Here is a 26985-nt window from a genome sequence, read left to right on the forward strand (position 1 = left end):
TCGTTAACATCAAGTTTTTTCATATAAAAATTGTCAGTTTTTGAGTCAAAAATGTTCATTCAGGCCAAACTACTTCGTAAGGATAGACAGTTCGAACCAGAGATGAAGATAAGTAGTACAATTCTAACATTATGTGGGGAAACACCTAATTTGCATACGTTAGGTCAAAATTAAATTTTTAAGGTAAACAAATGTCAAAAATTTAATTCTAGGTCAAAATCTTACGATTTTTAGGTAAAACAAATCGCCTTGTGATTGTCGTGGATCCAGGCAACGGTTGACGCCCGATCGCATCATTCATGGAGAGTGGAGACAGCCTATTATACGCTAGGCCAGTACTGTACCACTGCTTCTAGTAGGTCGGCTGTCGCTGCGGTAAATTTTACGTTGAGTTTCGTCTGCCGCGAAAATAAGTCGCAGCCAACGATACTCATCAAATGCGGCTTAAATCTGTAGTGAGTTGTGATATCGCGGACTCTCTCTCTATCGCGCAAGGCATAAAACTCAAAACGTCACGCTGCATGAAGGCTGTAACCTACTTCGTTTCTTGGCCGCTCTAAATCTACATCTGCTGCAAATCACCCTGGTCTGAACATGTAACACGCGTAAATATGTACAAAATTTTCGAAAAGTTTAATACTGAATGTCCGAGTCCTATCAGAAAGCTTTTGTGTAGAATTACAATAAATAAATATACAGGGTTTGTGCGTCAATCATGATGTGGAAACGAATGCTTCAAACGTGGATAGACCTACATTGGAATGTACGAATAGTGAAAACTTGAATACATATAAGCTTAAATTAGAAGGTGTTGGAACTCGAGTTGTGAAACTTATGTCATGGCGATTAAGAGGCGGATAATAAATAATTGTATACAGCGTGGAGTATGTGCTGATCGGCGTTTTACATAAAGTGAGTATATATGGATGGTCTGAAACACGAACACGTACTGGTACGCCGAGTTGGAGCCACGATATAACGACAACTGCAAAATTCTGGTATTTTACAAAAAAAATTAGCAGTGTAGAAACGCCAATAATCTTTGACGCACGAGAACAAAATGTTCGCACCATCCTTAAAAGTGAGTAAGTGGTCGTAGCACTATTCCTACAAGACTTAAACTGCATCTAAAATTGCTTTGGACCATATAACTGCAAAGGATGGGACTACACTTCCCGTGAGTCCCAACCAAGCAGTTGACCTTGTAATACTGTCGCTATGAAAATGTAGGCAAGGCGTTCGGATAGGTAACGGCGTTGGCCAGGCTTGAAAAGCGAGTGGCGGATAAATATAAGGCTTGGAGCCATCATGATGACATCGACCATTTTCTTTGAGAATCGGAAAAAAATAAACTGATTAATACAGATTAAAGCATTGAATTTGTGGTATCTGTTGGCATTGAACATTTTCGATCGTATATAATTTCTATTTTCTAAACTTTCCCGCGGGATTATATTGATAGTGTTTGTGTGACGGAATATGCTGTTAGCGATTTCTTCGAATCGGAAAATGGTAAGTCTTCTACCAGAAATACTTCAAAGTTAGAAATCAACGGGGAAAGGAAAGCGCAGACATACCTCGCGGTCCTATCGTGGTAGAAGATCGTCCTGTTTGGACACAATCGCGCTGAGTTGCTCATAGCAAACATATTTACACAAACAGCTCGCTAACGAGCGTCTAAGCACGCAAAAAACACGAGCAGATTGCAAGAAAAGCGGTATGTGAACTGTTGAGGAATGACATGTGCTAGAATGAACTGGTACCGTTACGAAAAGGATTGATACGAATTTTGGAACGGGTGCAATAAACCCGTTTCGGCTTAAACGGCATCATTCCTTGGCACGATGCCAATATCGAATATTATGACTTCACACTAGAATTGCGTGTCCCTAAATGTGTCCTAAAGTAGACCTATGATTTTTACTTTTCATGAAACTACGTCGATACATGGATCATAGAAACTTGTTATAGGGTGAGGTGTGCATTGTGCGACTGTGCACGAAGTGTGCGACTGTGCGTCATTTATATCGTGTTGACCCAAGTTACGATATTTTGTTACCGACGAAAATGATCTTCAAGTCATCGTCATAATAGCGTACAGACGCAATGAAAGTTTGGCAGATATAACTGATCAATGATCAACATGATCGTGCGTCTGTGTACGATACACGACTCTAGTTATCCCGGCACCGAATAGTGAATTAGCATGGATGGCCGACCGTGTAACAAACACGCTGGTCGTCAAGATCTAAAATCCCAATGCGTGGAACGTTTTCTTCTCATGAATGCCTTTTCCAAGCCCGTCCAGCAGGATTGCAGGTATCGATAGTTTCATCTCGGACCGTCGGCGTAGATGAGAGACATTTGACTGGGACTGCGGTCAACAACGTTGTAAGCCTTCCTGTCGACATCCAGCGTCATGCTGTACGGCGTTCCTGGCAGCATGTGGTCGCTGACTGCGATACAATAAGGCCATTTTAATCCAGTACTGGCCTAGGCGGGCGCGTGAAAAGCGCTTTTGGATTTGGATATTGAATTGCGTAGTGCAGTATCGTTTATGGTATTGTAAATAGAGCCTGACCGATATCGGATTTTTGAGCCGATACCGATAGGTAGCACCTGTACCGCTGACCACGATGGAATGGCATGGAAATCGCTACGTACTTCTACCGGTCATGTTCAATGACTCGAGTACAAGTGAAGTCAATATACAGATTGATTCGAGTCGAGTCATTTTCCGTATTTCAAGAAATTGACTCGAGTCAAGTCGAGTCACCAAAAATCGCGACTCAAGTAAAGTCATGACTCGAGTCATTACAACCCTACCTTAGCGTTCCGGATGATTTTTATACTTAGAGCAGTGATTTTCAAACGGTGTGCCGCGGCACATTAGTGTCCCACCACAGATTTTCAGATGTGCGGCGAACATTTTTGGACTTTTGGAAAGGGACTGTGTAATGCGACTTACAGACGCTTTGACTTCTTCAACAGCTGATATATTAGCACAAGTGCCAATAAAATCAGGTATGGCATCATAATAAATCTAGCAATCTCAGAAGAGAAGCTGAATGATTTACGAAAATGCCCATTTAAAATTTATAGCTATTTCTTCAAAAGAAATTGGATGATTTTTAGCTGTCTGCTAGCGAATCCTATTCCACAATTGGTGCAAAAACAATCAATATTGTGTTATAATTTGCATCTTCATTGCTAGGTGGACGTGGCATTTCCTTATTTGAGTGAAATTATAAGCTGTAAACGAAAGGCACTGCTGGGAATGCGGCTAAGTTTGTGAACAATTCAACCTCCTTTGTATTGTAGCCTATATGTTCTGTTCATGTATTAAGCATCTTTTCTCAGCCCAAGTGTGCCGCGAGAGTTTTATAATTTTTCTAGTGTGCCACAATCCGAATAACGTTGGGAAAACAACGCTCAGCGTATTTACCTGCATCAACGCTCATGTCGCTTCGCGCTGACAACGCCCTCGGGGTGTATGACTGCTGGTAATGTCCGCCGAGATGACTGTGTCCAATCTGATAGTTGGGATGCAGGAGCCGATTGGGGGTGATCGATGCGTTTCTTTCGTACCTGTAACTTCCGCTAGTTGGCGGTCTTGGAGGGGGTTGGGGCTGGAATCCCTCCATCGGCGCCTGCCCGAAACCTGTAACGAAACGGGGTAAATAATGCATAGGTTAGCATTAGCTATCCCCTAACATGTTCCGATTGATCGCGGAAGCAGTGTTGGGAGCAAGCCACTGCCTTCACGTCACGATTTATATCGAGTCATTGCACATTCCGACTGCGTCAAATTAAGTCACTCGATTTTTCGAGGTGACTCGAGTCATGTCTAATTCGAGTCAAGTCGAATTTTCAATAAACGACGCATGATTCAAGACTTATGCAAGATGATTAAATATACTGTAACGTATATCCGCTGGATTCAAATCATAAAAGAGGTGCGTTATGGGGAGCTCTAAGTAGTCTATAGAATAGAAGTACATTGTCATATCTAGATTAATACTACGGGTGGTCAGTAACGGAGTACTTCCACTTTTTGAAGTACTTGAAGTAGATTTTGCCCACTTGCACTACTTATTAAGTAGTTATGATTTTAGACTACTTCTACTTCTACTTGACAGTTTTCAGTGTTTTAGGCAAAAATAGGTGTAGAATACCTATTCTATTTACTTACTTGTGAACCACCCCTACTACTTCTACCTGAGTAAAAATTACGGCGTTACTTCTACTTCTACTTGAGTAGCGACGGTGACTACTTGACCACCTCTGATTAATGCTGGTCGGGTTACCATATGTCTTCCTTTAGGAGGATTTGTCCGCCTTTTTCAAGAAACCTAAGATGTCCTCCGACGACCCCCAGATGCCCGCCTTACGCAATTTGTCATTCTTTATAGCTTGAGAGCCAGGCGATCGCAAAGAGAAAATTAAACAATCGCCATAATACACGTGGAATTGGATTAGGACGGCATAGGTTGACTAAATCAATAAATAAATATATGTGGGCGGGTCATTCGGGAGTGGAAACGGAAAAGAATTAGTAAAATTACCAAATCCGCATATTAATGAATGCTTAATTCATCTTTTGTGATTTGTAAAATGTGTCCAATTTTTCGGATCTATGGTCTACGACCGACCACGTAAGCTACAATCCACTTCATTTACGTTCAATCTATCTGCGACAAAACAGTAAAACCAGTTTTCACAATTGCTGAGTGATTGGACGCTCTCGCAGTTCAGTCCAGTGTGTCGAGAACATGTCCACTGTACAGTGTATACCTACATACCAGGGTTGTAATGACTCGAGTCATGACTCGACTCGAGTCTGACTCGAGTCACGTTTTTCAGATGACTCGACTTGACTCGAGTCATTTTCTCAAAATACGGAAATGACTCGACTCGAGTCAATTTGTGTATTGACTCGACTTGGACTCGAGTCATTGCGCATGACTCGAACCAAGTCATATGACTCGAGACTGATACGGCCAAGACCGACGTTTCATTGTAATTTCGAGGAATAGTAAAATAATCACACTATTGAGATTTCGTCTATTGGTACTGGTACTTGAAAACGCGTCCAGAAACTGCTAAAAATGACGAAAATTAGTATATTATAAATGCGAACCATTCCATATCACCAAACAAAGTTATAAAAAGTGGATTTAACAAGCCTTTAACTGGAAACTGGGTAGTCAACACAATGACTTGGACTCGACTCGAGTCATAATACCATGACTCGGACTCGACCCCCTACTTGGTGACTTGGACTCGGACTTGACTCGGTGGCGAATTGAAAATGACTCGACTTGACTCGAGTCAAAACTATAAAACTGAGATTGACTTGTGACTCGGAGCCTTGTGACTTGGTTACAACCCTGCTACATACACATTGTACAGGTGCAGGGATGTAGTCGACATGAATCCGATTAGAACATGACTTGAAATTGACTCCAAAATTTCCCTTCGAGTCACGGAACCATCGAGTCAAGTCATTTTTGCGAAGTGACACGAGTCAAGTCAAGTCATGTCAAAAAGTTGGTTAATTGTAATTCGAACCGGGTAGCGAGAGAGGTTATTTCCGAGTACTGAAATTATACACGAAGTGTTTATTTTTGATGAAAATTATAGTTTCGATGCTTTGTCCTTGTCCCTTGCAACCTGAATCGGTCGTATCACAGCGATAATATTTATGTGATCATTTTGATGTAGAACCGGCATGATTGTCTTTGTAGTCGCATAAAACGTCGATGTTTTAACTTTCCATAGGGTTACCATACGTTCTCTTTTAAGAGGATTTGTCCTCTTTTTTCAATAAATTGAAAGTGTCCTCGGAGGGCGCCTAAATGTCCTTTTCAGGGTTGTAATGACTCGAGTCACGATTTTTGGTGACTCGACTTGACTCGAATAATTTTCTCAAATGCGTAAAATTTGTGTATTGACTCAACTTGTGCTCGAGTCATTGTGCATGACTCGAACCAATAAGTCATACGACTCGAGACTAGGACGACGAAGACAGACATTTCATTGTAACTTCGAAGAATAGTAAAGTCACCACAATATTGGTATTTCGTCTATCAGTCCTGATAATTGGAAAATAGGGCCCGAAACTGTTATGACTGAGGCAAATTACGATATTATGAATGCAAGGCATTCTATATCACTCGAGCAGACTTGAAAAAAGTTGATTGAACTTGATTGAAGTCAAAACTGAACAGTGAACTCAATGACTTGGACTCGGACCCGAGTCACAACACTATGACTCGGACTCGACCCTCTACTCACTGGCTTGACTCGGTGGATGAATTGACTCGAAAATGACTCGACTTGACTCGAGTATAAACTCTAAAAGTGAGATGACTTGTAACTCGGAACATTGTGACTTGGTTACAACCCTGCCCTCTTTTTGGGGAATTTGTCCACTTCAACTCTGAAAAAGATTAAAATACCACGAAAATTGCTACTCCGACGCAGCGAACGTCATAGGCTCGTAAAATATCGGGTAAATCGGGAGTCGAGTCAAAGTGATGACCCTTTTATTAGTTAAGACAGTAACATTGGTCGAAAAATTTTCAAAATCATCAGTTTTGTTGCCTGGTGTTGGAGCTTTCAGAAGTTATGAAAATTGTCCTTATTTTAGGATCTAAAAATATGGTAATCCTACCATATCACCCGTAATCTTGTCACGTCATAATCAGTGATACTCGAATATTCGACTCGAAGCCTAATACTTGATTCAGAATCTAATGTGTGTGGAACGCTATCCTTCCCAGCCCCAGTAATAATATTCACAGGGAATGTACATTGCTTTGTAAATATAGCTTAAAATACGAGATACAAATGCTATTTCTGTTCAATATTATCGCTACCCTCCAATTTCGACTCACCTCCGACCATGTCTCTGTTATTAGAAGCTCTGGACAAGGAATAGTACTCAGGCCTCGAGCCCAAGTCCATCCGGGAGTCGACCATCATAGGCGATTGCGACGACACACTCCTCCCAGCGCTGGTCGGGTGCATTCCCGACCGCGCGTTCACTTGTCTCCGCACCAACGGCGGACCAGTCGGTGGCGGCATCAACTGTTGAAGCGTCTGTTCCTGCCTGTTGGTTTCCATCATGTGACGATTGCTGTGTTGCTCTGCGTCGTAATTGCGAGACAGTTCTGAGTTGTGGTTACCGTGCGCGGATCTGTGGATCGCTTGCGGCATAGCGCCTAGGTGTTGCGTGAGGTGGTTGCTTTGCGGCGCGGGCGGTAGCGTGGATTTTTCCATCTTCACGTGGCGGTCTGCGCGAGGAGAAGTTCGTTTTATTTATTTACAAAGCGTTTAAAAGCGTAATGTCATGCACGAATATATTAACTCTTAGCGTATTATACTTTGCTAATTTTAAAAACTCACCCGTTGAATAGGCGTCTTGACGTACCGTTAACGGATGAATAGTCATGCAAGATACAAGATCCGGTTCATTTTTTCTCTGAAAAATGCATCCCAGTTACTGTCAATAGAATCAGCCTATATTGTAGAATACGGTAGTGTGTTCATATTATGAATATAACCCAACATTGATAAGTAACAAAAGCTGCAGCGTAAATGCAACAAATCGTAATCCAAACCTTTTTCATGTGAGCGTGTGACTTGATATGCTTCCGAAGCGATGAAGGATCGGTGTAGCGTTTGTTACAGCCTGGAATTTCGCATGCGTATGGTTTCTAAAAATACAACACTCTGTTACGTAGGCTATATTTTATGTAATATGTAAATGAGTCGGAGTGGAGAAAAAATTCTCAATTCTCAAGTATATGTTGACGTCTTTACGTGGCGTCACAGTCCATAGACGTCGTCGTAAATATATATGAACTCTTATAGTTACTACTTCTACTTTTTCGTATTCCTCTTGTAGCTTTTGCCTACTTGAACAGTATGCACAATGCACATGCACATGCACAACTGAATCAAGTGGCATTTTAAAATATTTCTACTTGAAACTAATTACTTTTCACAATATGGATTTTGAATAGTTGAAAGTGTAATTCTAGCATAAGCTGATGGTAAGTAGCCACATATATGATCAACCGGAAAAATCACGCGATCCCTCGACCAAATATACTATTTTGAACTACATACTTGAGTTTGTCAGACCTGCAGAAACGCTGACTATACTTTGACTAACTCGGATAGAACCCGAGTGTCATGATGTCATCGTAGGCCGCGTGTCATCCAATATGGACACAATAACCGCGTATGGGGAATTGTCATTTTGCGATTCAATTTTTATGAAGTTCTCTGTGCATTGCGGCTATAACATGTGGCGCATCTTGCATATATATTTTTTAACATACTCGATCCTGATGGGTGCGCTGATGCTTTGCCCGGTCGGAAGAGTTGCTGAAAGCCTTTTCGCATCCGTCCTTGCCGCAAACGTACGGCCTCTCGCCGGTGTGCGACCTCATGTGGATTTTCAGGTTCTCCAGGCGCGAGAAAGCTTTTGTACATCCTTCGAACTGAGAAATACAATTTTCCCGATTGAGATTGAGTGGCGGATAAATCGGTTCAATTTGCTTCAATCATTAATTGTATTTTTATGAGTGGAAATCATGTGGTTTTATCAATTATAATGAATAAAGTCGAGTCGATTTTTACGAGTAGCAAAATATACGCTTTCACGTCAAGAGTAATATTTTATCAACTAAAAATTTAGCACGAAATATTCATGGTATACAGAAATTGTATTCCTTTTTCCGCAATAGATGAGAGTATTTTTACCCTGATGCAGTCATCCTCAACCTTATTGAATTTGCGGACTGGTAAACTTCAATATAAATGTTGCGGACCGAGGGACCTACAAAATTTAACCCAAAATGTAATTACGACAAATGTATGCAACTCAAAACTCAATGCTGGAGACTTCATTTGATGCTGCCGTGCTGATATTAGACGATGTTATACTTGGCTCAATTGAAATTTCTGCAAGGCGAAGTCAAGCTGAAAACCGCTAACTTGATTTTGATTGTTCGTTTTTTCAAGTAATGCTGTGCAGAAAATACGTTCCTAATTTCTAAATTTCTAAACAGCAATTTCTCCAATTAATGGTTCAGCGTCTAACTTTTCGCATTTTTTAATTGAGATATTGCATTCAAGTATATTTGGCGGACCGGCGTTTGAGGACCATTGCCCTAACGTCATTGTGACTGTTGACGTCATAGCAGATGATATACTCGAATGCTTGACTAGAAATCGAATTACCGCGGTACTCGATTTCGCCCAGTTCAAATTGTAATTCACGGTAGCGATAATATTGAGGAAGCTACTTTTGAATACTCGCAAAGGAGATTATACTCAGAAAATGTGTATAAAGACCATGCAGGTTCACTAGGTCGGATGGGAGCGAATTTCAGTCGTGATGGAATTTTAACCAATTCGACAGTGTCAACTCCAACACCGATCTTTGCCACAGTATGCCAATATCGTTTTTTATTATCTCGTTACGATTTTACGGGGACCGCATATGCCGACAGGTGCTGTCGGCCCTGTGACGTATACGAATGACGATAACGACCGCATCCTGATTCATATTTAACAAGGAGTGAAATCAACTACGCATTTCAGACTGCCGACACTTCTCCCGTCCACGATATACGTCACGATATTCGAATAAGCTAAATCACAAATTTAATACCGCTGAAAGACGAGGATGAAAATAGCGATTTTATCGCTGACGAAATGAAAACATGCTAATAACATACCGAACACTTGTTCGGCCTTTCACCCGAATGAACTCGCATATGTATGACGAGCTTGTATCGCGCGTTGAACGGCTTGCACTTCCGCGGGCATCCGTTCCAGTAGCAGATGAATTCTTCGCCCTTGCGTTGGTCGATGTGATTCTTCTCGATGTGTTTCACTAGATCTCCCAATGTCTGCGCATGTGCAGAGATGCGAATTAGGCCGCGGTGTAAGCACGAAGGGCTGATTACGCAATGTAACACTTAATGAATCTTTATCGAATAACGTGCCACGAAGATAATCTGTTCCGCATGTATACATGATCGAACACTTCCTAATAGTGTGGCTAGTATCCACCTCCAGAAGGTATTTGGAAAATGTAACCAGGCGGAACTATGTCGGTATGCCCGTACAGTAGGGCTCTTCAAAAATGACTTTTTTTCTCAAATCGTACTGGCTACTTGATAAAATTGTTAGGTTACCTAATTTAAGCCTACACACAAAATCTGGTTCAATTCCAGCAAGTAACCGCTTTGCTACAGGAGAAGAAAGTTTCTATTTATTATATAAAAATAAATAATAAAAAATTTGAAAATTTTCTGTTCACGCCATGAAAGTGTTAGGCTGTCTATATAAACGATCCTCGCCAAATTTGGTTCAATTCCAACCAGTGGAAGCGGAGTTATTGCCGTCGAAAAATTTTGATTTGAATAAAATAGTATTTACGGTGAGCACAACTATAATAAATGAACAAAGAATCGGTCACCGTAAATACTATTTTATTCAAATCAAAATTTTTCGACGGAAATAACTCCACTTCCACTTGTTGGAATTGAACCAAATTTGGTGAGGATCGTTTATATAGACAGCCTAACACTTTCATGGGGTGAACTGAAAATTTTCAAATTTTTTATTATTTATTTTTATATATTAACTAGAAACTTTTGTCTCCTGTAGCATGGCGGCTACTGGTTGGAATTGAACCAAATTTTGTGTGTAGGCTTAAATTAGGTAACCTAACAATTTTATCAAGTAGCCAGTATGATTTGAGAAAAAAAGTCATTTTTGAAGAGCCCTACCGTACAGACCTTATTACTGAGTAGGCTACACACTATTCGGAATATTATTGAATTCGTATTAGTCACCAAACTGATCTGATTTAGCTGGTAGTCAAGCTCGATTTCGTTTGATGAACAGACCATAGTAGTTAGCGCTATCAACCCCACATACAACAACAACTACGAGAGCTTGGTGAAACTTAAGATGTCTTCGATAATATCAGAAATTGTCAAAGTATAGTCAACACTGCTGCCCAAGTAGAAGTATAATAGTAACGCCATAAGTTTCTACCCGATTACATGTCGCAGTGATACCTGATCGTTCAACTATGAAGCTTTTATATCTCGTGTAGCCTATCATGCCGTTGTCTGGCAATCGATTATTACATCCTCGATTATTACAGCAGAGGACTTCCAGGTTATGTAGCCATTCAGCTAATCTTAATAATTAGCTCTACTTCTACTCCGGGAATATCTATAACCCCGCAATGTGAAAGTAGCGATTCGCAGGACAAGTCAAATTACTTCAAGCGGATGCTTAAAATCAAAGCTTGAAAAGCACTCAAGTAGGCTATGTTGTTTCAGTAGATAGATTCAGTCGAGGGGTCGCATACTTTTAGTGCTTAATTGGAGGATGTATCTTCTGGACTAATGAAAAGGGACTGATGACACTATGCACGAAAACATATCCCGTTATCTTGATGCAGGGACTATTTCACGCCGTTCTTAAGACAATTTCAATCATAAAAATGCATGACGTAAGCTGATCCCAAAATTACTCAATAATTTTCCAAATCGAAAGAGTAAAATATAGAGAATTTGCATGAAAAATATTCAAGTAGGAATCCAGGTAGAGCCGTCAATTACACAGCATTATTTCTGTACTTTATCCTTGTAATGAAGTGACGTGATCTTCACTCTATCAAATATGCTGGACCTGATTTGTGAAACAGTAGGCCTATCTCGCCGGCTATCCGACAGTCATCCAGCATGTCCACATTCAAGTCAAAATACAAACCAATTCTATTGAATCAATACTAATTAACCTTCTAGTTTACCAGACCACGGTGTGACATATCGATCTCGACTTCCGACACATGCCACCCCTTTTTGTCACCTGTCATTTTATATCATCTTCTTTTACTTTTCATTCAGTGTACTTGTACATGACTCTCTTTTTACAGCGCCTAGGCCAGGTGCTCAGGTTCTCCAAGTCGCTTCGACACCTTCCTATCTTTACTCGTATCGTAGTCTTGTGTTGTTTTGAAATGATGAAGTTGTTAGCAATAAATTGAATCTTGAATCTTGAAACGCTATACTCTCTACTTTTACGTAATGGATGTGATGACGCAACATGGCTGGAGCAGGTTCTATATTTACTCAGAGGCGGTCAGTAATGAACTAACTTCTACATTTCCAGAGTACTCGAGTAACTAGTTGCACTACACTTTAATCGAAAATATTGCGTATTCATACCAAAGAGGTGTTCCACATGAAAACTGAACCTAAGTCAGAGTTCGGCCTATATATTGGTTATAAATCCTACGTGCGTATACGTGAATACCTTCCTACGTGCAAGTATAATTTGGATTACAATGCTGTGTTTGATTTATACCGTGGTGTAAGTCCGAGGTAGGTTCTGGTTTCGTGTAACACGGGTGTATAAGTATATTCGCATCGATACTGCTGCTGTTTGTACTTGAGTAAAACTTTTCGACATTATACTTCTAATTCTACTTCTACGTAAGTACCAACAATGACTGCTCACTGCCCAGTGCTCATGCTCACTCACATAGCACCTATTACGGTACTTTATTGTATTTAAGGTATAACGACGTCGACGTACCTTGAAAGCTTGATTGCAATTCACCCATCGACATATCGGTATTCCTGTCTCGCTAAGTAGCGCTGACGTGTGCTGTGCGTCTTTCTCGTCATGGTAACTCCCGCTCGCGTCGGAATTGTGAGGGATCGTTATGTGAGTCATCTGGTGCGGTTGAGACGTTGACAATTGTACTGCTGTGTGTTCCATTTTGCCTGGACTGTAAGGAAACGGAGGCGGGTTGCTAGTCGGGGGGTAGTTCGCTTGGTAATTGTAATCTCTCTGTGAATGTTGATGACGCGGCAAGAAGCTCGGCGGTACTGTGTGAGAATGGACTGGGAATTCGTTATATCCTGAGGTATTCACCTCAGTTTTTACCATGTTAGGATTATAATTAGTGGGGTACTGTTCCTCGTAAAAGGAATTCTCGTGCGCGATATTGTCTTCATGACTGGCCACCACCAGCATAGACGGGGATTGCGACACGATGTGTGTTTGCTGAGTTTCTGGCGGGCCGTACCGATTAGTCCGACTGTACTGATTACGATGCCCGTGGTGTTGCGGTACATTCACGTACGCGTTTGATAAATAATCGTCGGTGGACGCCACGAAAGGATTATGCGTCCTTGAATGTAGTTCGTGTACGCTTAAATAATGCCTGCCTGAAGAATCGTTCTGTTTCGTATTTTGTGTTATATTCGGGCTGACGGGGGTGGCTAACAGCAATCTTTGTGAAAAAGTGCTAGCCGCCGACGGACTTATGCTTTTACGCGCTGATAAATGCCCGTACGTGCCGCCGTATGAAGGCAATGAATCGCCGTTTGCAGGGGACGGACCTCGCGATGTTAAAAATAGCGATGTCGGCGAATTTCGTATCAGAGTCGTGATCTCGATGCCGTCTATCGAAAATGGCGACACAGACAAAGTCCTTTTTCTTGCTTGTGACGTGAGTCCACGGGATTTACCCGAATTACGCGGGCTGCCTGCGAAATCCGACCCGCCCGGCGAATATCCGCTTAGCAACCCGCTCAAGTTACTGAACGTGGACATAGCGCTGCCGGGCGGCTGAAAATGGTCGTCTGAAGATTGCTGTGGCGTCACAGGCGGGAGTACTCTGTACGGGTTCAAAGAATTCGACTGGGCGGAATAAGCAGGCGGCACGCCCAGTACGTATGTCGATTGATGACTGAACAGGCTGTTACAAGAGTTAGTGCGGGAATAAGATGGCGTCTTGTCGGTCGGCGCAGGAATGTAGTCTTGTTGCGTAAAATCGGTGGAATGATGTTGCCGCATTCCAGACTGGTGAAACGGGTATGGGTCGGCGTGTTCCGATTTTACCGACACCGTGTTGCCGCCGTTGCGATCTGTCGCGGTGCGAGGGTCGACGGTGTTGTAGTCGATACCGGCGTCTTTTGAGTCCTCTGAAAAGCGAACTCGTTTCAACTGCTGTTTGTATCGCGGATATATATTCTTATTTCTAGTTCCCTGAAAATGCCACAGGAGAATTGTACAGTGCGAAACGAGTCAAGCTTACTGTGCAGACATTTGCCAATCTCGTGTTTATGAGAATGATTTGATATTAACTGAACTTGATCCAGTTTCCAAGTCTTCTCGAATTCAGTAATTCTGATTATAATCTAATTGAGAAAAACATTTTTAGCTATAATTCTAATTATAATCTCATTTACAGAAGCTGAAAAAATTCTAGATGTCCAAGTCTGCACGTAAGATTAAATCATGCACAATGTCCTATTCGATTCTCTATAGGCTACTTGCTGACGATTACCCCTGAGGAGTGTGAGCCGAAGAGATTCGAAAATATTCATTATGAATATATAATACAATTTTATCATCGCTGGCGAATTTGACATGATTTAATTACAATTGCACCCGCCTGGTTAAGCGCAAATACGAATGCATGAAAACTCCCGTACATATCGTAAACCAACCCTTTCGACTTCAAGCTGTATATTGCGCAATTGCCATCAGCACTTAAGATTGCCGGACGCTGGTCTGAGACGTTTACTTCACCGAGACATAAATGCCACTCGATGTCATTTTATGTTAGCTTCTGTTCCTTTTCATGCAGTGTACAATGTACATGTGGGGACAATGTGGGTGTCCGTTCGACAGATTACTCCAAGTCGTATGGACACCATTCAATCTTTTCATTCTATCGCAATCGTTTGTAGTTGTTTGGAAAGATGAAATCATTAATAAAACAACTCAGAAAAAGACATTGTATGGGTAAAAGGGAATTGCTGGTTCACAGTGTGAAGACTGTGAACTGAATCAGAAATTGGGATAGAACCTCTACTTCAGCTGAAATAGCATTTGAAATCTTCGCAAGAGTAAACTTCACATGCAGATTGGTAAGATCATGGAGCATAGTGCCAAAGGTCACTGCGATATTTATAGCAATACGCAAACGCGTCTCAAAGGTGGCCTTTGATCTGCATTGTATATTTCGAAGATAGGCCTTGTCGGGAACTATAACTATAAATAAGTATGGCGACTCGCCGATTGAAGTTGAACTTCACCAAAGAATTGAAATGTTTAGAAGCATTGAAGTATATTCGATTTGCATTACAGCGACATATATAGCCTACTCAGTGAACTAAAAGGGTATTAAAACATACATAAACGCCGTACGGACTATATAGTCAGAGCCCTCGACGAATTCTTTTAACGCAATAGGGATGTAAAGAGTCTACTTTATTTTGCTGCTATGCTATCATTGTTTCACCTTCGTGTTAACAAGGGTTCGACGCTACTAGATAGATTGGATTCGCACTTCCTACTTGAGAATCGTTTACTTGCAGAACATAAGCCATCGAAATTTAATTGCTTATTAAGAGTCCCGTGCTCCTATCGACTGTTTAACACCACGCCCTTCTTGATGTGTAGACATATTCAAGTGGTATGACAATATTGTAGAAAGCTTCAATATTAAGTGCGCCTACGTTAAACACTGATTTATCAATTGAGAATGATTGATTTCCAGATTTTCGATGTGTTTATGCGGAATCGAATTACACTGTGCACCTGAAAAGTATATATCACTTGACTAGATTGTATCGGGGCACTTTAAAAGGCGTCAAGATTCGTCAATAATATGGATACACAGCACTTTACATAGTAAGGCAAGTCGCGACACGCGTTTGAGCAAGTCATCTCGTACTTGAAACGTAAAGATATGTTGCAACATCACGTTTGATCAAACGCAAATATGTCAGATAACCCTCCATGAGCAGTATCTTCAGATTATGAAAATAAATCCTTGCTGAATGGTTACCATGGGGATTGTAATAACGTTAACAACCTCATAATGATAATTTTTGAAAATCATTCTTACAATGTAAAATCTCTTTTGAGAATGGAATTTTTTTCAAGACTTACAGTGTGTTTTCCTACCTCGCATTAAGCTCATTGTATATCTTGACATGTACAATATAGAATGGCAGCCGTGACCTCATTACTATTTTGCGTCTCAGCATGCTTGGAAACGTGGAACAATGGATTAATCTCACCAACCATTGTCGCGTCATACACCCCGCCACTATACAGCGCGACGTCATATAAAGACAAGGATGACGTAATGATTTGAAAAGCCTTTAAATTATTAGACCGTTGGTTTTATTTTGACGATACATTCGACTCCGCCTAATTCGGACACTTTCTTGCCGCTCGCTTCACACCACGCTGCGCCGGACAGAACGATCTCCAAGAGATGATGTTTTGTTGGGGTAGTATCAGAAAAATACGCGGATTGCACTGAGCACTTTATATGTTATATAAAAATTCTCACAAAATCTCGGACAACAATTCAATTTGACCTGATCCACGAAGGCAAACGTTCTATTCGTGTTTTCTGATTCAAGCTATTGTGTGTATGAGGGCAATAAATCACTCTGTGTGTCAGCGTGACAGATGGCTGGTTTTTATTCTGCCAAAATGCAACAATTAACATAATAGAAAGGATATTGTCGCAGATAAACATTTACTGTTCTGCGCATCATTACGAAATAAAGCGAATCTATAATATTTAATAGAAAGCTACCTAACATCTAAAATCGATTAATCGACGGGAAATAAGGGAACCAGAGTGATATCAACAAACCAATTCCGCCTTCTACAAAGACGCTGGTTTCATATTTCGAAAATAACCGCGACAACGTGTATTTGTCACAAAGATACCGCGTGATTCATGGAGCATCTGAGTTATTAAATTATGGCTGTGACGTAACGTAATGACAATTTGTTTCCTGTGGATTCTGATAAAATAGTGTTTGGTTCAGAATACCGCTCAAAAACGAGTAATGATGGGGTTGGATTTAAAAAATAATTGCAAGATATACAGTATCGATTTATTGTAATGCCCTCTGTCAGAGTTGAACAACTACAAAAATTTTCATCTTTTTCGAGCTTGATTAAAATTATAGCTACACCGTTTTTTTTAAATTATATTAGAATTAAAATTACTGAATTCGCGGAAACTTTAAAATTGAATATCTATCAGTTCATGTCAAACCAGAGTTAATTCTCTTAAACGTGAGGATTGCAAATGCATTGTACAGCAAGCTTGACTCGTTTCGCACCATGCAGTTTTGTAGCATTTTCAGGAAACCAGTAATTGGATTTGAAACAAAATTAGAGCGTAACGACATTTCACAAACTAAATTAAAATTAGAATTAGAGTACGAAAACATTTCAGAAATTAGGGTAGAATTACATTACTGGCATGTTGCTCTAATTAGATAACTAGAATTACCTCGTTGTCCAAGTATACTCTCTGTGATACTGGGCGGAGTATATTGACAAAGAAACGTTATAAACAAAGCGCCACACTCACGGGGAGTGAGAGGCATATACAGCGCATCGGTAATATCTATGATCCCGCGGTACAGTTTCAGAATCGAGTTACTATGCAAATGCTCCATTCACGTATGCTTAATATGCGAAGGGAGTTGATATAATCGTCGTGCCACAAATTCTTTGACGACCGCATATATTCATCGCGTTTCGTATCGTTTGTGGCGTCATAGGCGACGACACGGTGGACAAGTTCAGACGAATTCAAGCCATCATACAGTATAATCCGTACTGTCGTTTACCCTTTCTGATTACAAAAGGCAGCGATGTCAGTGCGGTTTCGTTATCGCGCGGTATTTAAATTGAAAATATACACAAGTCGGTGTGCAAATATTTAATTTCGCTTCTGACACTACCAGATCTAGCGGACTTCAGAAGGTCGCCGGCAATAGACACCGCAGATGATTTCTTTCACAATGGTAATCCAACGTGAGAGTTACTGTCTGATGAGAGTTTGATACAGTTGTCTAACGCGGTAAAGTACATTTTATACACAATGTTAAACAGATTCAGTGCATCCATTGCATTAGTAAGATATCCTGGATTCATTTCAGTGGCACGTGCCGTACGAGACGAATTCCAATTCTTTAAACTCAAGTTGAAGTTGAATATTGCCAGAGAATATCTATTCTCGAAAATATAAATGTGTGATATTCAAGCTTACTTCAGAAACATCGAAAATGATCATATCTATCTGACTGCAATTTATATTGGGGTTAAATTGGGGGCACATGTGCATTTTGCAATGTGTAATGTTCATAAGATGCACAAGAGCAGTAGCAGTAGGTATTGCATTTCCCTATAACACTGACTATGGGCTGTTTATTTTCCGAAATTTAATATTAATACCGCTTCCTAATTCCAAAACATATGACATGTCTAAATGTGACCAATACCACGATATAGTCCGTGACATTTGGAGGTACATTTCAGATATTCATACACCCTATGATCAGTAACGGTAAGATTTGCCGATTCAAATGTGATTTGGTCGTTTACGAGGCGGTTTAGGGATGGTGCGAGCCGTCCGAAATAAATAAGTTCGCGTACCGAACACAAACGTGAACAGAACGTTTGCATCATCCCTATGTAAGTCACAATCCCATTCACCAATGTCATTACATTCATCGAAGCCTCAAATGTTTGTCCTCATACATTTCCAAGCGAAGGCTCGTGGAAACAAGTCGTGTTGAATCCATTGATTCGTATAGTTAACGAAGTTGCAAGAGGATGCCGTGAGTGTTTATAAAGCTCATTAATTCAGAAATTTTAGTTTATTCACTATAGATTTATGTTTGAGCAGGTGGGTTGCAGCCTTGAACTACGAGCAATTGACGTACATTGGTATATTTGAACATAAGGTATTCGGTCGCCATCGGAACTGACCGGCGCGCAGCTGGTATAGGCTCTAGGCTGCATCGAGGCATGTTTTATCAAAGTGTAAGTATCGACTGCTTCAACCTGAATGTTTGAAAAGTTGTCCTTTTCACGAGTCTATCAGGTTTGAAAATAGCTTCAGCAGCACTTCAAGCCATAGCTACTTCAATGCATATTGCAGGTATACGTCCATAGCTAGTATTTTCTACTCCTGTTATGATAATCGAACACATGTACCACAGCCGACAGCTAGCTGAACGGATAACCCGAAAATAAGTTCTCAATGATATATAGTCACACACCCACATTTCGATATGTTCAATAGCTAAAACATCATGTACATTGCTTCAAGAAAAGGGTAAGAAGATCCCTAACCTTACGGACGAAGTCACACGAGTAGGCGGGTATGATGCGGACATTGAAAACAATGGGTGCGTGCCACGTATATCCAATGCAGAGAAATACTCGATTGTCAGTCAATCAATAGCCACACAATGACATATTGCATCGTTATGTTTCCGTGTATTGTTCTTGTGTCATTTAACGGCTATAAATGTAATCATCTGGTTTCGGACAATGCCGGAGGATATCAGAGGATCATGTTGCTGGTCCTGTTACGTGAACCGGGTGCAACGAAATTAAATAGTATCAATTTTCGATGAATAGGATAGGTGGCCTTCCGGTCAATAAGATGTGGAAAAATTGATCCCTTGACCATAGTTGGAGAGATATTGTAACTGTTTCCTGCATTTTTGAATAGATTACCATGCGGTTTTCTTTTCGAATTTTAATCTACTCCCACTTGTACATGAACATTGAAAAGCCTTTGAAGTTATTCTAATTTCGTTGTTGTTTTGTGAAGGAGGATGTATAGTTCACAGTAGATTACCAGTGGTTTTAGGAGTACTGGATTTATAGACTTGCGTAACGGCTACTTTGACCGACCATGTATATTAAATTAGTTCATACGATCATACCATAGCTCAGATACGTGTAATTAACTCATCTTGCCATACATGCTACTTTACCAAAATCAAAGCAACATCATTATGCACAATGCAGGCGTTTTCGTAAATGCGTTTCTTCGATTAATTGTTAAAATGTCACCGTCATTTGATAACCCAATAAGTCGCGTCTGCGGATGAAAAGTCTCAAAGGCACAAAACGATATGTATTGCGTCACCGTATCCCAACAATAATTAATTAGACACATTCTTTCGTGACGCAATTCAACGAATCGCACATCCGAAAGCGCTTCATTATCGGCGGATATTTTAAGCGTCACCGTTTCTCCGCTCCACAAATACGCGCTCGTACCCCGTTATTGGGGACACAGTCTTGCGTTTCAATTACCGGTTGAATAACTTCTTTGCAACAATACTTTGCTAAAGACCTCTTGTATATTACGCAAATAATAGATGTGGCTGTTGAGAGCACCCGTACGATGCTTTTAGCGGTTCGTCAACTGCTTGACAAGTATTCGGTTGAGAGTCCATGAATCATACAATGTACTACTTGTACTCTGTAAATATTGAAACACGAAGAACGAGTGTAAGGCATACCTTGTATATTTCCAATATGAGAAGCTTCGTTTTGCTGTTCAGATGTGCTCGCCTGCAAAAAATATACTTTGACCCAGAGAAGGAAGACTAAAAAATTCTCCGCCTTTCACAATTAGATTAGAATTAGAATTATAGCTACACAGCTTTTCCCATATTAGAATAGAATTAGAATTGGACCTACACATTTTTCCAAATTATATTAGAATTAGAATTATAGCAACTCACCTTTTCCCAGATTTAATAGAATAAGAATTGTAGATACACATATTTCCAGATTCTATTAGAATTAGAATTATAGCTACACAGTTTTTTCAAATAGGATTAGAATTAGATTACTGATTTCACGAAAACTTGGAGATTGAACCAAGTTCAGTTAGTAGAGTTGATTCTCAAAAGCATAAGAATGGCGATTATCTGTACCAGCAAGCTTTGCTCGTTTCGCACGATATACTTCTCCTGTGTAGCATTTTCAGGAGAACCAATAATTAGATTGGAATTAGAGCTAAGAAACATGTCACCAATTAGATTAGAATTAGATTGCTGTCATTTCGCTATAATTAGTCAATTACACAACTAGAATTACCTTATTGTCCAAGTATGCTGGTTAGTGGTCATGTTAGAGAATTAATCCGATATTAGAATTATGAATTTAATTAAAAATTTAATCATAATCAATCAGAGATCATTCTCGTGAGTATGACAATGGTAAATGTCTGCGCAGCAAGCTTGGCTCGTTTTGTACTGTGCAGTTCTCCTCTAGCATTGTCAGGTAAACCAGAAATTAGATTAGAATTAAAATTATAGCATAGAAACGTTTCACGGATTAGATTAGAATTAGATTACCGGCGTTTAGCTCTAATTCCTATAATTAGAGGAATAGAACTAGATGTCCAAGTCTCCTGTGACCGATGAACTCTGGTCGGTAATGTGTTCATTGTTCAGCAAACTGCATTTTGGCTCATTAATTTCTATTCACGTTCCTGTTTGCGTTGTTGTCATCACAAATAGCCAGATTTCGGGTTTTCATTCGATTGTGCACCCTAAGCACTTCGTTAAGAGCAATTCTGTCTCCTTCACATTTGAAAAATATGTCTTTTTATTGTCGGCGTCTGTTGTCCCTGGCATTATTCGAATGGAGATTATCCCCCGTAATTCCTCGGATTCTATTTTCGATTGAAGGAATCTACATATGGATATAATCTAACCCATGGAATTCGGACCGTTCATCAAAACTTATGTCAGGAGTTGTCAGAACGAATTAATAGATGTTATTTTAATATCCACAACGTCCTGTCGGACCAAACAAATATTACTATGACTTTGAAAATTTAAAGTGTACATCTAGTACGGTGTTTGGCCAAACAGTTTGCTTTGCACATATGTAAGCTCATAATTGAAGTCATAAATCGTGTCGTTGGACAGTATGGTTTTGTTGCAATTGCCCGAGACAATTCAACATAAAGTTCACAGTCACCTTGTACTGTGTGTTAGTATTGGCGTTCGGCGTTTGATTCTGTTCCATGCGGAGTTTTGAGAATCTCTCTTGAAGCTGATTTCGGGGCGACGCGACCTTGAAAAGAAAATGTAAAAACACGCTGAGAATCTAATTATAGCGGAACAACCATCTCATTCATTCGTTGTATGTTTGCGTTGCGTCAGTGTAGTACACCTATACACAGTGTTTTCGATGCTGATGTACTAATTTTGAGCAACCTGATTCGTTATATGGCTAAATTATAACTATACATGCGGTCACTTTTCGATTTACTCCCAAACGATTGCTATACAGTACACAAATAGACAGGGTTTGGAGTAAGATTTTCGAGTCAATTTGCGTAAGCAGTATCGGGAATTCGTGGATACAATTCACGATGCGCTATGGATCATCGTGCGGACCCTGGACGAATATAGCGAACGGTTTGAGGCCAGAATAATCACGTGTTTCACACCAAACAACATATAGCATCCACATTTCAATACTAACAAATGACTCGACTATATATTGGCCTGGTTTTCCATAATTTAAATCACTTGATACATAGTTAAATTAATGTATGTCAATTGACAGACGTTTCAGTTGCAACAATGAAGCCTATATAATATAGATTGTAAATCTTCTGAATGTTGGCCCCAATTCTTCACCAATGCTGCAGAGAAATCACAAATCACATGGTGGAAATCGATAACACTGCGGCATGCTGACTTGAATTGAAGTGGAGTCGATAGAACATCCAACAAAGAAAATGTTTGTGGGAAAAATTAATTTTCTGAATAAATATACTCACGGATGCAAATGGCGATTTGGCGCAGCATGGTGGTACAGGCGTCGGACCCTGAGAGGACGGGCACGGTGTTTCGGGTAAAACTCTAATGCTGGGTGCCACAAACGTGCACTGTCCCTGCTGTTGCATCATCGGGCTCATCACAAACAGAGTTTGGCCGGGACTATCATTCGTCGTACACGTCGAACTGCGAAGAGAATTTATATTCAATTTGAGGAGTACGAAAATGGAATATCATGTTGAGCATTAATCATAAGCTGATATTGCTTACGAAGTTTTTTCATCAAAGAACGTTATTAACTCTGTTTGCGCAGCTATACGTCAAGAACGACTACGAATAATCCTTCCACCAACACACAATGTGAAGGCAAGCTGCCCTACACCGAAATAAACAAAGTTAATCAACACCAAACGATTCGTTGCTATATTGTCCTTTATTCCAGAGAGCTACGTATTTTACTACGCGAGTAGTGTTCCTAATTTTGATGCGAAAAATCTTGAAGACACAGTCATACCACAACTTGCAACAACCGGCTATAGACTAAACCTAACCATAACCATCCCGTGCAAGTGCCAGTAAAGGGATTCGTTAAGATATGGTAAGATTTATCGTAAATCGAATCAGGATTTTTTTTAAAGTACTATCACGGTATTACAAAACATCGTGTCGCATCTTTGTGGTACCGTATTTTCGATTAACCTTGTCGTATCATGCAATACACAGTTGGGCTGGCCGATCGATCACTTGCCACGGCGTGACAGCAGGGCGGCATGAAATTGAGATATTTACGTTCCCTCAAAGCCTCGAACGAAAGCCCGTTTCATGCGGTATAGTCGGCCTGGTGTAATACCGACGTACTTTGGCTAAACAAATTTTATCCATGCTATTCAGAAAACAGCATAAACCACGTCGAAGAAATGAGTTACAGGAAAATCTTTGGCAACAACAACACAGTGCCAAACCGGCATTGCGATTAATACAAAGTGAGCATAGAAATATGCAAAGACATATCGCCGTGACCCACACCACAGGTTAGGGCCACTGTGTTAGTGTTTTATAACCAGTGATCGGATTCAGCTGAGTATAGATCCGTCTCACGAAATTTTATGAGATCTGGGAACCGGTTAGCATTATTGGTTACCATTGATTTGAATACGACCGTCGACCACTGTTTATAACTGTATTCAATCGGTTAATCATCTTATTTTTGCCGATTCCTTTGTTTGCCAATCAATATGTTGCTAGAACAGAGCCCCTACGATCCACAATATGATATAATATTATGTTTAGGGTTCATAATGAAGCATTCTACTGAATAACGAAAATTTATAGGTATCATTTCACCGGTCCGTCCCGCAAGCGATCAAAACGATCGAATCCGCGCCGCGATCCCAATTGTGCTGGTTGGTATTCACGAAGTCCACACACGCCTCCCATCATTTAAATATTTTAAATTCCAGGTCTTCTCAATATCAGTGACCAATATTTTTTATTTAGCAGAGAGGCATTTGAAAAAAGTGTTCCTATAGTCACAGGTATAGTCACAAATGTGGCAGACTGAAACTATACTCAGGATGTTAAGTGGGGATTCTCTAACCAATTGGCCACTGACGCCATACTGGAATTTAGGCGAACTTCGAGAGGCTGTCTTATTGATTTTAATACATGGATCATCGGATCATTACATTAGGCATTGAGAATAGCTTGTCGTATGCACCGCTCCTTCACATTGATAAGTATTGTTTGCATTTTCGATAAATACCTTTCACTTCGCATCTTGCCTAAGAGTAAACAATCTGATAAACTGGAATGCGTAATGATGGACAAGAGCGCTAAGTTTGCCGAACACGTTAATCGCAAAAAGCCTAACCCAGCTTTGCGAAGAACCATAACTACTACAATCCCTATAAGAGATTCACGTGTTATTATCACGAGAATTTTAACGTGTAAAATGACCATTACTACCATCAATACCGAGTATGCATCATGCAATAGAGTCGAGCATCCTGAATAATCCTTACCTACACTCATTCCGTTGGTGATAACCTACGAAGCCTTGACCATCTATGTCGCACATGTCATTATCATGTGATGCCATAGTATGCTCAGGAATATGCGAGTAGCCGCTTTGCATGACGTGCTCCGCGGACGGCTGATATGTTTGTTGAAAATCGTAAGAAGAGTTGATACCGGAGTCCGCTGAAGATCGGGACGGATCTCCCGTATCAGTATTATAGTCCAAGAAAGCTACTTCAGATTTATCCGATACGTAGTGTGCGCTGTTGTCGGGGTTCATGTCGGCATCAGCAATAGCAGATAGCAATGAAGCTGTCATTCACAGTGAATTTGATGAGGCGTTTCTATGTAAGTAAATGCATTATCCTGAATAAGGAATGGGTAACGCTTAAAGCCACTGCTTATTCTATGGCAATTGTGTACGTACGGTGTGTTTACAGTAGGGTTATTCAAAAATAACATTTATTTTTGATTCCGTGGATTCACTGATTAAATAGTTAGGTTGCCTAAAAAATTCTCAAATTTCGCTCGATTCTAACCAGCTGAAGACGCGGCGGAGGCAATTGAAGATTTTAAAGTTATTGAAAAAATCAAGTTTTACTGTCAACCCCGTGAAATTGTTGAGTTTCCTAAAGAAACGATTAACGACAATTTTTGCTAACTTCCTACATGTAGAAGCGAAGTTATTGCATTTGAAAGTTTTGGATTTGCAAAAATAGCATTGATGGTGGGTAATCCCAGAATTTTTGATGAAGAACTGAAGTAACTTCCCTTCTGCGTGTTGGAATTGCGTCGAATTTTTTTGCATCGTTTCGCTAAGATTGCACTAACGGACCGCATACAGCAATGCAATAAATACAAGCTGTTAGATTCAATAACAGTAAAACAAACGGCACAAGTGCTAGGTATTCGTCAACTTAGGCCTACATGTAAGGAATAGCCTTCTATAGTCAACCTTAAGATCCTCAACTATGATTCGGACAGCTGTATTTATCTTTAAACGTGTCTGGTTTCATCTGGACACATTCGAACATGGCTAAGACAATTCCATATTATTCCTGAATACATTCACCAGGCATATAGCAAATACAAGAGACTTCAACCAGTGAATTCAATATGTCCGTCGATTACCGCATACCATCATTCCTATTCATAACTCTGACTGAATGTTCCGCTATTTACGACATGCGCAAAATAAATATGGAGCCGTGTTTCACAGCGTTTGATGTGTTACATGTGAACTTTCTCCAGGCGCTACCAAATCTTCTGCGTTCCAAACATATTAGCACTCTGCTTTCCGCCGTTGCAAGGGTCTCTTACAATAAGTGATCAAAAACTGGTCCGTTGCAAGAATATGTAGAATTCTTATCTGAATATATAATGTCCCTAAACAAAATTCGATATGAAGTCGCGGCGTCGTGTATATTTGATTCTGTGGGGCAAATCGAGAGCTAATATACCTGACCCTGTTATACAGCCCTAAGTAACTAATGAAAAATATCAACCAGCATACCAATGATTTAATTGCCAGCAGACGGGAGGCAATTCCTCGTTTTACTCTCAAATTTCTGATTTACGGTGAGAAAAGGGCGACAATATTTGATATTAATGAAGCTCTGATGGGATTTTGTACTGTACGTGCCGTACACTGTAGGCCTACGTACAGTAATGATGATACCAGGCCGCTCGGCATTGTTTATCGGAAGTTTATGTTACTTTCGATTCGTTCTGGCCTACAACATCCATTCTATAGCGCTGCCATGTCACAAATCCTATGTTAGTGACATACGGAAGGAGACCCATATTTGCCATGGCAAAATTATTGGGAATACTAACATACTAGTATATTGATTGCGATCGAACACTTCGGGAGACGCCATGCAACAAATCCTTTCTCCTGTACTGATTTATAGTTCATTGTGTGATTCATAAGATCCTACCGCTTATCCTACCTTAAACCAACGATTCAACATCATTCACCTCGTAAGTCAATGCCGAAACAGTCTACGTATCAGGTTATAAAAACATCCATTCAAAGCTCTCCCCATACCCATCGGTTATTGTAGCTTTCTGTACGATTAAACTCACTACTCGTGAATCCTGTTTTGCTTTTGGTTCTCGCCTAATTATCTCGAAAAGGTGAGAAGAAATTCCTGTTAAACCTCGCACTGAGAACAGGAACACCCCTTTCACAAATCCATACACATCTCATATTTCATAAGTTTTATATGGACAGCCAGCCATTCAAATCGGAGACATT

The 26985-nt window shown here is 40.3% G+C and overlaps 1 protein-coding gene across 2 annotated transcripts; it reads right to left on the bottom strand.

Moving 5' to 3' along the window:
- Positions 1 to 610: 610 nt before the first annotated feature.
- LOC145451622 (uncharacterized) lies at positions 611 to 26985 on the bottom strand. Of its 2 annotated transcripts, none has more exons than XM_080329829.1 (12): positions 25960 to 26985; positions 22712 to 22895; positions 21901 to 21996; positions 20427 to 20478; positions 12640 to 14036; positions 9756 to 9929; positions 8352 to 8513; positions 7626 to 7721; positions 7411 to 7486; positions 6900 to 7298; positions 3446 to 3661; positions 611 to 2456 (listed from the first exon to the last, which is right to left on the bottom strand). In XM_080329829.1, the coding sequence occupies exons 2-12, from the start codon at positions 22847 to 22849 to the stop codon at positions 2332 to 2334; spliced, it is 2931 nt and encodes a 976-aa protein (XP_080185955.1). In that variant the 5' UTR covers positions 22850 to 22895; positions 25960 to 26985; the 3' UTR covers positions 611 to 2331. The 2 variants fall into 2 exon arrangements, with proteins under 2 accessions (XP_080185955.1, XP_080185954.1); XM_080329828.1 differs by lacking the exon at positions 25960 to 26985 and adding an exon at positions 24731 to 25930.

The sequence above is a fragment of the Botryllus schlosseri genome, chromosome 12 (assembly GCF_051294905.1).
Source record: "Botryllus schlosseri isolate E-star chromosome 12, Bs_hap1, whole genome shotgun sequence".
Lineage (NCBI taxonomy): Eukaryota > Metazoa > Chordata > Ascidiacea > Stolidobranchia > Styelidae > Botryllus > Botryllus schlosseri.

Excerpts from the sequence above, each read along its gene's own strand:
- LOC145451622 (XM_080329828.1), bottom strand. The coding sequence starts at position 25,044 with ATGACAGCTTCATTGCTATCTGCTATTGCTGATGCCGACATGAACCCC. Across the intron at positions 9,930-12,639 it reads ATTGCAATCAAGCTTTCAAG|ACATTGGGAGATCTAGTGAA; the intron begins GTACGTCGACGT and ends GCACATGCGCAG. Across the intron at positions 8,514-9,755 it reads AAAGGCCGAACAAGTGTTCG|TTCGAAGGATGTACAAAAGC; the intron begins GTATGTTATTAG and ends TGTATTTCTCAG.